This window comes from Aethalodelphis obliquidens, unplaced genomic scaffold (genome assembly GCF_003676395.1).
Source record: "Aethalodelphis obliquidens isolate GAN/ISIS:26980383/991018 unplaced genomic scaffold, ASM367639v1 scaffold70, whole genome shotgun sequence".
Taxonomy (NCBI): Eukaryota; Metazoa; Chordata; class Mammalia; order Artiodactyla; family Delphinidae; genus Aethalodelphis; species Aethalodelphis obliquidens.
In genome coordinates, this window is record NW_020838014.1 from 4,971,184 (window position 1) to 4,983,135 (window position 11,952).

An 11,952-nucleotide genomic window follows, 5' to 3' on the forward strand; every position below is an offset into this window, starting at 1 on the left:
GAAAGAAAAAATCCACTTTCATAATTGTTTAGTATGTATACATTTTCTAGTATTTGTAATCATGGAATAAATGATTGTATTCTGCTAGCTATTCGCTTACAAACATTTACCTATGTTTCTATGTGGTCCTGTTAGGGACATTACAGCAGAACGGATAGAAGTTGGGCCGTATGGTTGAATTTGGCTCCTTGTTAACTAAAGGGGGATCCTGATGATTTATTTAGCCTCTTAGTTCCTTTTCTCTTCGACGGGAATAATAAAACCCACTCAAGGTTGTTGTGAGGATTAAAATGTTATAAGAAGACACACACTCATAAATACACCTGCTTTGGCAAAGGAGCACATCAGCCAGGTTTTGTATGTGTGTGCGCGCGCACATGTGTGTGTGTCTGTTTTCTATGTCACTGTAAAGAAGCAAAAAGGAGAGGCACGTGGTTAAGCTCTCAGGGGGTGGATTCCACTGGTGTTATTTCAGTTCCTTTTTAAAGAAGAGCTCAGAATCACAAGAAGGAAACTAACGCCAAAGATGAGCCTCACATGTAAAATCTTAACCAGCTTCCTTCTGATTTTCACTGTTTCCACCAAAGGTAAGTTGGTGCGTGGGTCTCCACTGTCACCATTAGAAGCTTCTTTGGCAACCCTGAAGTGAGTGCAAGAGTCAGAGAGGTCACAGCCCAGCTTTCCTCGGCAGTGAGCTACCTCAGTAACTTTCTTGCTTCTTGTAGGTGAGGTCTCTGAAAATACTGAAGTCATCTGGGGTTGCCTGGATCATGACATCAACCTGGACATTCCTGGTTTTCAAATGAATGATAGGGTAGCAGATACACGATGGGACAAAAACAAAATCAAGATTGCACAATTAAAACAACACAAGCCACCTTACCAGATAACGGACACGTATGTGATGTTAAAAAATGGAACTCTGAAAATTAAAGCTCTGAAGAGAAATGATAGCGACGTCTACACAGTATCTGTATATGATTTGAATGGAAAAAACATATTGGAGAAAGCATTTGCTTTGAAGGTTCAAGGTAAGTCTCTGTCCCCTAAATTCCTCCATCTCAGTATGGGCGCTATTTAGCAAGTTGAGGAATAGCATTTATGAAATGTCCCCAGCCCTGACCTTGGCCTTGGGGGAGCCCTAAAGGAAATCGAATGCATCCCTCCTACCTCGGTGCAGACTCCAGTCCTGTGAGAGAGACGGAATCCACAGCTAATAGACCCTCAAGTCTACATACCTCAAACTCTCTCTTCAGAGGCTGTGGGGATGCAGGGTTGAGTGAAGGATCCGGATTAAGATCCTGCGTTAATCACGAAGAGGGGAACAGGTGGGCAGAAGAAAAAGGTGGCCGTTCCAGGTGGATGCTGAAGGGCAAGCTAGGTATGAGACTGGGAAGGGGAGGCTGACTGGAGGGCAGCGGGTCTTCCATCCAGAGAGACAATTTCAAGCCAAGATGTCCTGAAGGAGTAATTGTAAGGCAGAAAAGGGCTGGAAATGATGAATTTCAGGATGAACAGCCCTTGTTTCTAATCAGCTCAACATCGGCATGATCAAAGGTGGAAGATGATTTTTGCTGATATCTGTAGAAAATACACAAGGTGTGGCTTTGTATGTCTCCGCGTGTACTGGGAGGGTAGTAGTAGCTATTGAAGATGGAAGCTTGAAGCCTAGCTAGGAAGCTGCTGCTTTACTCCAAGTGAAGTAGGGAAGGGCTGGTCGGTGACACTCAATTCAGGTTTCACATTGGAATCAGCTGAGGCGCTATTAAAGTTACCAGTGCTGAGTCCCATCCCAGACCAATTTAATCAGTGTTTCTTGGTGCAGGGCCTGGGCATCGTAGGTGCTAAACTCCCCAGGTGATTTTAATGAGCAGCCAACGCTGATAACTAGTGGCCTAGACTAAAGGGTGCCTATAAAATGCCTAAAGAACGATGACGTCGGGGGTCATGTGTGGAGAAAGGATGAGCAAAGTGGCTTGAGTTTGGGAGAGAGGGGAGAGAAAGTACAATAGAATGGAAGTGAAAATGAAGTCATAAGACCAGGGGTCACTTGGCTGGGTGTGGATAAAACTGAGAAGAGGAAGCTGTACTTAGCTTGGAGAGGAAGACAGGAACCCCAGCGTGAGCACAGCCAGAGATTCAGTGAGCAAATAAGCATTTCCGTGCTTTGCACAGGAAACGCTGCCATAGGACGGGCCCCCTCCTCCTACCTAGAGTCACCATCCAGCCCTGTTCTTGAGCGCTCGGAACTGGTAGCAGCCCCCCTCCAACAGTCACAGACATTGTCAGCTCCTCTGCAAATGACAACTTTCCATACCTGGACCTGCACCAGGACGGAGAGTACATTCCAGAAATGGGGCGAGACAGAATGGAGCCAGAAGGGACTTCTGCTTGTGGGCTCTGGGAACCACAGATGTCGTGACTCCGCCAGCATGGGCTTGAGTGTCCTGTTTTGAACTTGAGCTTCACATTGATGTTTCCTTTGGTACTGCAGTGGTAGTAATGGTTACCAGTGAGATGTCACGTGCTTTGCTACAGGATCTTATTTAAGGTTGCCACCAATCCTGAGAGGTAGCTGTTATTATCCCCTTACTATCTATAAGGAAACGGAAGTGGCTTGACAGGAGCAAAGTCAGGATCCAAACCCAAGGCTAGTTTTAGCAAGGATGGTGACATTCCCCCACCCACCACCCCAAACAGCTTTATTGTGGTATAATTCACATACTATAAAATTCAGCCATGATTCCATGGCTTGTAGTATATTTACAGAGTTGTACAACCATGACCACAATCAATTTTAGAATGCTTTCATGACCTCAAAAATAAACCTTCACTCCTTTGCCAAAAGACACAGATCTTTCCATGACACAGCAGCCATCTCATTGTGTTTGTGTGTGTGTGTGTGTGTGTGTGTGAATGTCACACAGCGTGTCAATTTGTGGGTCCAGGCACCATTTCCTGCCACATGACCCTGGACAAATTCTCTGTCTGCTCTGAGTCTGATTTTCATAATAATAACTATCGGCTATTCCGTGGGACAAGGCTTCAGGGAGACAACTAAGCATAGGTGCCTTGGGCACCTGGAACACTATACCTGATTCCTCAGTGCTCGTGCTCTCCCCATCTCTTAGTTCCTCCATGCTTCTCAGTCTCCAACCTTGGTACCCACAGCTCCTTAAGGAGGGGGCTGCTGCTGCCAGCTGAGGAACCAGTGGAAGGCCCCTTAAAAGCAGATGTTAGTGGAGAAGGAGTTTGTCCTAGCAACCTGGAATCAAAGAGCCTCATCTGTGAGATGTGCCCCACAGGATCCAACCATGCCTCTTGTAGGAAAGTATCTTACGGAGAGGATGTATGTGAAGATATGACTTCGAGTGGCCGCTCATCTCTGGGTGGTTCATATCAGTGAAATGCTGGAAAGGATCTTAAAGTCCCCAGCAGTTAGAAACTTATGAATTAAATCAAGAATAGATCATTTAAAAAGATGATGAAAGTGTATATTTATTGGTGTTCCTAAAAGAATTTCATAATAGATCATTAAAGGAAAACAAGCAGACTAAAAAAATCTATGATCCAGTTTTAGTTTCTAGAACACTATTTATATGTGGTATGCATGGCATAGAAAACATTTGTTAAAGGGATGCAGCGAAACATTAATAATTATTGACTCTGGGTAGTAGAATTGCAAGTGGTTTTTAATCTTCTTGAAACTTTTTTGGTATTTTATCAATTTTTGCAGTGACGTGATTTACTGTTATAAATAAAAAAAGAGTATTTCCATTTTGAAAACACAAGCAAACTCCTTGACTCAACCCCTAGAGTATGCACTGACCCTTTCTTGTTGTATATGGTGATGTTTTTCCATCCTCTTCATTCTGGGTCACACCGAATCCCTGGATGGGAAAAAAAAAAACCCTTCATTTCTGCCTGCCTATATTTTGGGACGGAAATGAAATTTGGTGAGAAAGTTCATGGGGAAGATATTATTGTCTGGGAGGGAGGAAATCAGAAAAAAAAAAAAAAACTATCCATCTGTATAAAGAATGGAAGGATGCTGAGAGAGGAAAGTGGCAAGTCTGAGGAAAGAGAGGGAAGGATGAGAAAAAGGGCAGAAGTTGGTCACATGGCTCGGAAGTGGTGGAGTAGGATTTGGACCCGGCCCAACTGACACCAAGGCCAGGGCTTTTTCTTTCATGACGCAGCCTTCGAATGTTATCATGTCAGAAAAGGAGAGGCAGGGCGTGTATGATTACGATTACAACAACTACCACCAATATTGTCAGTACCTGTCAGTGTGCCAGGGCTTTGTCACATGTCATCCCTGCTGTGATAGGTGGGGAATGTCTTTCTTATCCTTCTCTTGTGGATGAGGTCCAGTGAGGTCCAGTGGTGAGGTCCAGCAGCTCTGGGACGCTGAAGGCGTTCTCTCCCTCCAGAGCTTGAACTGCACACCTGACCCCCTGCTCCCAGGACCTGCTGCTTCATTTGTGACCAAGGCCCCAGGCTACACATGTACCAGTCCTCCAGGGACAAGTTCCCAGCTGCTCTTAAAGCATTGCCCCCACCCCGCTATCCCTCACAGGCTCCTGAGCATATGGGGAGCAGGGTGTGGTAAACCTCTTACCCGTACTACTGAACTTGGATTTGGAAGGGTGAGCTCCTCTCCTGATTTGCCATTTATTAGTGGGTGCCCTTGGACTGTCCATTTAACCTCTCAGAGCCTTGGGTGCTTCATCTGTAAACAAGAAGAAAAACATGTGCCTCTCTGTTGGGATGAAAGGATATCCTATATGTGAAAACATTTTAAGGTCTAAAACAGCACATAAGCCTGTGATATGATGTATCTTTTACTGATATAATGTATCTGTAAATATCAGAAATAATTTTGTTGTGCTGTATAAATAAAATGAAATAGAAATGATTTTTGAAAATTGCTAGGGGTCCTTGAAATGTTTTCTGGTCCCAAACTAACTCAATTTCCCCTCTATAAATAGGTACGTCTTTTACAATCAGTAAATGGCCTAATATGAATTGAATCTTTCTTTTCTTTTCAGAGATGGTCTCAAAACCTGTAATTTCCTGGAGTTGTACCAACAGAACCCTGATCTGCGAGGTAGCAAAAGGAAGTGACCCTCAATTAAAACTGTTTATAAATGAGACCCGTATCAAAGAAAGTCATCAGAAGGTCATCACATACAAGTTGAAGAGCAAACGGACTGAATCATTCAACTGCGTGGCGAGTAACAATGTCGGTGCCCAAACGAGCACGGTGACCATCAGCTGTTCAGGTGCGTGGTGGGCACTGGTCAGACACCCCAAGTTCACTTCACAAACACGGCCTTTGAGGCCCACAGCAGAGGACCGCTCCAGGGCCTGGGTGCTTGGGCTGGGAGGCATCCTCGGCTCAGGGTGAGGACTGAAAACATACCCCCTTTCCCCGGAAATCTTCAAGGGAAGTCCTAGAGGAGAGAGGAGGTAGTGCTCTATGGTTGCCCATCTTGGGAATCTTCTCAGAGAGCATGGTATAACCTCAGGCAATGAAAAAGATTCTCTGCTAGGAGGAAGAATTGCCGAGTTGAAGAGATAAAAGGAGCTGTGACGGTGATCTCACACAGACCACCACTTCCCAGAGAGGCAAGCTGACTGGCCCACGATCCCTCAGCTAGTCAGTGACCATGATTGTGGCTCCTAGGGCAATAATGGAGAAGGGAGCAAAAAAGATTCCTTTCTGGAGGGGAGATGGCTGGCACCTCCTATCAGGGGCAGGTGCAGAAGGGCTGTAGAAACCCTGGGAGTTAGAGGCTTGGGGGGAAGAAGAGCTCGAGGCCAGGGAGGACCATGAACACAGGTGGGCAATGCTCTCACTGCCTCAGAGCAGACAGCCCAGCACCAGAAAGTTCTGAAACTTCAAGAGTCTAAGCTCTTCCCTGGACCACCAGCCTCATGTGACCCCTAGAAGTAATTTTTTTTAATAAATTTATTTATTTTTGGCTGTGTTGGGTCTTCGCTGCTGTGTGTGGGCTTTCTCTAGTTGCGGTGAGCAGGGGCTACTCTTTGTTGTGGTGCGTGGGCTTCTCACTGCGGTGGCTTCTCTTGTTGTGGAACCTGGGTTCTAGGTGCGAGGGCTTCAGCAGTTGTGGCTCGTGGGCTCTACAGCACAGGCTCAGTAGTTGTGGTGCATGGGCCCAGTTGCTCCACGGCACGTGGGATCTTCCCGGACTGGGGCACGAACACGTGTCCCCTGCATCGGCAGGCGGACTCTCAACCATTGCACCACCAGGGAAGCCCTAGAAGTAATTTTTGAAAGGTGGACTGCTCTGGGAGCCAGGAGTCTTGGCTTCTAGTTTGGGTCTGTCCAAATATATAGGGACGACCTGGACAGAGTTCCTTCCCCTTTCCGGGCTTCAGCCTCCTGGTCCACAAAGAAGATGAGCCCTGTGATCCCCAAGAGTCTACTCATCTGCTACTCTGGGATTATGTCTCCACTGCTGTCTAGTCAATCCCCCGACAGGAAACTGAGCACAAAAGATAGTTATTTGGCCAGAGGCCCTGAGTTTCTATAGTGAGTATGGCTGGTCAGTGACCCTAGGAAGCAGCCCTGAGCTGGTGTGAAATCAGAAGTGAGACATTTTAATATACATTTTGAATTAGTTATCAGTTGCTGCATAACAAACAACCCCACATTTAGTGGCTTAAAACACAAGCAGTTATTATCTCACAGTTTCTGTGGGACATGAATCTGGGAGTGACTTAACTGGATGTTTCTGGCTCAGAGTCTTTCATGAAGCTGTAATCAAGACACAGGCAGGGGCCTTTCCTGGTGGTGCAGTGGTTGAGCGTCTGCCTGCCAATGCAGGGGACACGGGTTCGTGCCCCCGTACTCGAGGATCCCACGTGCCGCGGAGCGGCTGGGCCCGTGAGCCATGGCCGCTGAGCCTGCGCGTCCGGAGCCTGTGCTCCGCAACGGGAGAGGCCACAACAGGGAGAGGCCCGCGTACCGCAAAAAAAAAAAAAAAAAAAAAGACACAGGCAGGGGCTGCAGTCATGTCAGTCAGGTGCAAGCACTACTGGGGGAGCATCCATGTCCAAGTTCACTCACGGGGGCGGCATTGGGCTGCCTTACAATATGGCAGCTACTTCCCCCAGAGCAACCTTTTTTTTTTTTTTTTTTTTTTGTGCCCGGGGTTCTCCCTTTTTTTGCCTCTCCCGCTGCGGAGCACACGCTCCGGACGCGCAGGCCCAGCGGCCATGGCTCACGGGCCCAGCCGCTCCGCGGCACGTGGGATCTTCCCGGACCGGGGCACGAACCCGTGTCCCCTGCATCGGCAGGCAGACTCTCAACCACTGCGCCACCAGGGAAGCCCAAGCCGTGGACTTTTTGTACTTGATCTCAGGAGTGATAGATGGTGCATCACTGCTGCGGTATTCTATTCATTAGGAGCCTGTCAGTAAGTCCAGCCCACATTTAATCAGAAAGGGTCTCACACCAGCGGGAATACCAGGAGGCAGGGCTCAGCGGGGACCATGCTAGAGTCTGCCAGTCACACGCTCAGACCAGCGTCCCTTCACCTCCTGTGAGGTCTATGTCTGCCCACCAGCCGTCCCTCCGTGCCCCCCATCACTAAGGCACAGTGAGTGAAGTCGCCCCTCCTCGACTTCACAAGCTCTTAATCCCCTTTTAGGAGGCTCTTGATTAGAGCTGCCAGATTTAGCAAATAAAAAGAGACAGTATAAATGTGTTCCAAGTGTTGCGTGGGACATACTTATACTAAAAACTATTCGTTGTTTATTTCAAATTTAACTGGGCATCCGGTGTTTTATCTGGCAGCCCTACTCCACGCTTATTTTAACTAGATCCCACCAGTATAAAAATGTGTGTGCATGAGGGATGGAGCGAGGGAAGAAGGGCTTTGGGGGAAGATGAGGTTGGAAGACTGGAGCATTCCTGTCCCTTACTCTGTGGTACAGAGTGGGAGCCAGTCTGGGAAGGGGCCACTAGAGAGATGGGAGGAATACCTAGGGGGAGACTGGGGAGGACAGGGCTGCTCTTGAAAACCCTAAAATGGACCTGGATGTTTCATCCTAAAAGGCCAAGGCAGAGTGGAGCAACGACAAGATTAACCACTTGGCTCAGAAAAGATGAGCATGTACTTAAAACCGAAATAGTAGGAGGAAGGAGCAGGTTTGGACACACAAGAAGGACTCCACCACGTAAACTCGTGGGCACATTATCTCCAAGAGGGAGTGCAGGAAGGAGTGTGTCTGGATTTAGTGACTGTGAGGACATAGCTTTCAATGACAGAGCCACAGCTGCCTCTGAGACACAATGGAGCATTCCCCGCAGAAAGCCCCCAGAGGCTGTGCTGGACGAATCTGTGAACAGACCGTGTAAGGCGCTCCAACATTCCCAAGTGTGCCCAGATAGGGGCGTGCTTGCCCTGCCTGAGGACTCTGAGAAGACAAGCTAGTGGCTGCATGGTTTAGTCCCTGCTCCCCAACTGGTCCTAGGCCCATGCCCCCCCGCACCCAGGTCAGACCCTGGGAAGTCCTTGGCTCAGCCCAAGGTGGACTCCAATAGCCCTGGCCCTTCCTCCAAGCAGGCAGAGCCTAAAGGACCCCCCTAACTTTCCCGGTCCAGTTTCACAGCAGGTTATGATTATGCCTGCTTTTCCAATGGAAGCCGCTTCATCCGCAGAGCATAGAGAGGCTGTGTAACTGGCAGGCAAAGAGTGGGTCAGAGGGAGACTTAGGAAAGAAAGCAAGGATTAACAGCCCACCGCAGTCTGGAAACCTGTTTCGTTTCGTTTCTGAGCCTCTGACTTGCTCCTGGGGCCCATCCTGGGCTTCATGAACAACAGTATCTTCCCAGGAATGTTTGGCTAGAGAAGGGTTTCCTTGTGATGTTGGGCAGAACTCCATTTGTTCTCCAGGTGTACGAGTCCCCTGAACCCTGGCCCCAGCTGCTGCCTCTGTGACTGCTGTTGACTCACTAAAGGGCAGATGGCCCAGCATCCCTCCCGGGAAATAGCTCCCAGAAGCACCGGTGCACGGAACTGTAGTCAGAGCAGACCCTGATCTTTGTGTGTAGTTTTACAGTTTACAAAGCACTTTCACATCCATTATCTGATTGACTTCCAGCAGCCGCCTGTGATATAAGTTCCTTCTCTCCATTTTTTAAAGACAGGAACAGGCTCAGAGAGGTGGAGTAACTTGCCAAAGGTCACACAGCTCTTGCCTAGAAGAGCCTGCTCTCAAACCCATTTCTCTTAACACGGTCGTTGTTATCCTCATTGCATGACAGCAGCTGAAGATCTGTGAGCTGAAGATCAAGTCCACTGCTGCTGCTAACTCTCTGTGTGTCTGAGTTTCTCTCACAGGCCAGGGAAAATCTGGGACGGGGTGCTGCCTCTGAGGTCAGAGAACTGGGTTGGACACGTGAAACATGTATCCTGTCTTTAGAAACTTTCTGGTCAAGAGGGTGAGAAAAAATCATGACGTGGGAGGGCAGCCAGAGATGAAGCTAGAAAAACAGTGCAGAAACATGGAGACGAGGGGCTGCTTAAAGGAACCACTCAGGAATGGATACTGTGTGGCCTCAGGCAACTCATCCTCCCTCTCTGGGCCTTTTCTGTGAAACTAGAGATTACCCTAGATTTTCTCTAAACTCTTTCTCAGATCTAAACTTCTGTGACATTCTCCTTGATAGGGGACAGTGCTTGGTACGTGAAGAATCAGGCATTTGTGGTTCAGGAGAGCAGTTCTCCAAGGAACGTTCTGAGAGGGCTTATCCTGGACCCTGCACCCGCTCAGGTATTGACCCAGTGCACAGCCTCCATGAGCTTGGCTTCCCTGAGGTTGAAAAGTCCCACCAAGCTCTTTTATCTGAAAGAGAGGAGGCAGGAGTCCTCGAGTCCTCGGCCAGAGCAACGAAATGGCCCCTCTTCCCAGGACGCTCCCATCCATCCCACGTCTGTTCCTCTTGCAGAGAAAGGTCTGGATATCTATCTCATCATCGGCATTTGTGGAGGAGGCACCGTCTTCCTTGTCTTCGTGGCACTACTCGTTTTCTACATTAGCAAGAGGAAAAAACAGAGGAGTAGGAGAAATGGTAAGCTCCCTCTCTTCTGTCCCACCACAGGCCTGGGTGAAATCCCCGTGGAAACAACTCATGGGTCTGGCACTTAGAGTCTGGAAAGAAAATAATGGAGATGGGTAGTTTCAGAATGTCAGGGCTGTAACCGGCAGTTACAGTTTGTTCCATTTTGTGGTTAGCTTGAGTTTTGAAAAACAAATTCTCAGTGATAACAATGTGGGAGCTTTGAGAAGCTCCATCCAGGCTGGCCTCATTGGAATCCACCACCTGAGGCTGACTGGGTACAAAGCTGTGTGGACATATGTTGAATGAGCCACATATATCTATGTGGGTAGAAAGATAAGCTTCGAAACACAATTTCTGTGAAGAAACACCTTGTCTTCTCCTGAGGGTGTGGCCAAGGTGGGTTCAAGACCAAGCTCCTAGGAATACAGGTAAAATTTCAGGACATCAGGGACTCACAGGAACACACTTGTTCTAAAACTGGATGTTTATATCCCCTTTCCAATTCACTGTTCCAAGGGGAGGAGTTAGGGCTGTGAGTGTTTCTTCCTTGAATCAGGCCAGTCTGACAACTCACCTAGAATGAAAAAGTTATGCTCATAAGCGAGGAGCTGGCTCAAGGAGCGTCCAGGCCACTCGAAGCAGTGTGGGTGAATGACAGCAGAACTGGGTGGAAGGCAGAGCTAACTGAGAGACCCATCCAAAGGCAGGGAGTGACTAATGTCCTGTCTGACTACTCAGATCCTATTACAAGGGCTGTAACCCTGAGGTGCTCTAGGGCATGATCCCTGGGATGACTCAGAGGCAGGGCTGGGGTCTGAGTGCCCTCTCTGCTCCCTGGAGACCCAGGCACAAAACCATCCCCCACTGGTCTCTAAAGCCCTGGGCTCTCCCTCTATTTTTCTGGTGGGCATTTCTGTCTCCCCTACCCACCCAAGGCCTGGAATCTCTAGAGGGTAGAGGTGGCTTCTGCTTCCTCATCATATCCCCCAGAGCAGCTAGCATGACATCTTGTACACAGGAGGGGCACTCAATAAATAGTTATATTGATCTTGATTGTATCTTGCCAAGAAAAACTCTTCCGAGGTTTTTATTGTTGCAGATGAAGAGATGGAGATAAGAGGGAAGAGACTGACCCCTGAGGAAAGGGGCTGGAAGCCCCACCAAATTCCAGGCTCAACTCCTCAAAATCCAGCCATGTCCCAAACGCCTCCAATACCTGGTCATCGTCCCCAAGCACCCGCTCATCGTCCCAGGCCTCCTGGCCCCCGTGTCCAGCACCAGCAGAAGAAGAGGCCTCCTCCTACCCTGGGCAAACAAGTTCACCTGCAAAAAGGCCCTCCCCTCCCCAAGCCTCGAGTTCAAACGAAACCTCCCTGTGAGGTCGAAGAAAACTCGTAACTGTCTCCTGACGCAGCTGTCCTCTTCCTCTAATTAAAAGAGATTAAAAACCGTCCTTTCCCATAAAAGGCACTGTGGAATTTCTCCACTCCAGGTGTGCATGCCTACACTTCCATCAAGTGTGCTCTACAAGCAGACCATGATCTCCTCCCCAGCCCAGGAGCCACAGCCATGTCTGTACCTTCCAACTCAGCCATGTGGTCTGACGTCTGGAGTCTCTGGCCTCCTCACAGATCTCCACCTCAGCAGGAAGGGAAAAACAATAAAAGTGCACACATTAGGATGATGGGTGATGGAGCGCAGAATCCTAGAGCTCTCGTACCCTCCCTCTCAGAGCACGTGCCGGTGTCAGATGTCAAGCAGTCGCTGTGGCCATGTCTCGCTACAAGCAGCTTGCTGCTTGAGAGACCCTTGGTTTTCTTAGGTGGACACTTGCTCACCATATCGCGAGTACAAGT

The 11,952-nt window shown here is 48.6% G+C and overlaps 1 protein-coding gene across 1 annotated transcript; it reads left to right on the forward strand.

Annotated features, from left to right (window-relative positions):
- The first annotated feature begins 465 nt into the window (after positions 1-465).
- On the forward strand, positions 466-11,547 carry CD2 (CD2 molecule). The gene is made up of 5 exons (XM_027091026.1): positions 466-587; positions 726-1,031; positions 5,052-5,285; positions 9,983-10,105; positions 11,196-11,547. The coding sequence occupies exons 1-5, from the start codon at positions 527-529 to the stop codon at positions 11,492-11,494; spliced, it is 1,023 nt and encodes a 340-aa protein (XP_026946827.1). The 5' UTR covers positions 466-526; the 3' UTR covers positions 11,495-11,547.
- The last annotated feature ends 405 nt before the right edge of the window (positions 11,548-11,952 follow it).

Bases quoted from the DNA above. Each gene is read 5' to 3' on its own strand.
- CD2 (XM_027091026.1), top strand. From the start codon at position 527: ATGAGCCTCACATGTAAAATCTTAACCAGCTTCCTTCTGATTTTCACT. The intron at 5,286-9,982 runs GTGCGTGGTGGG...TTCCTCTTGCAG, and splicing joins GGTGACCATCAGCTGTTCAG to AGAAAGGTCTGGATATCTAT. The intron at 10,106-11,195 runs GTAAGCTCCCTC...TTATTGTTGCAG, and splicing joins ACAGAGGAGTAGGAGAAATG to ATGAAGAGATGGAGATAAGA.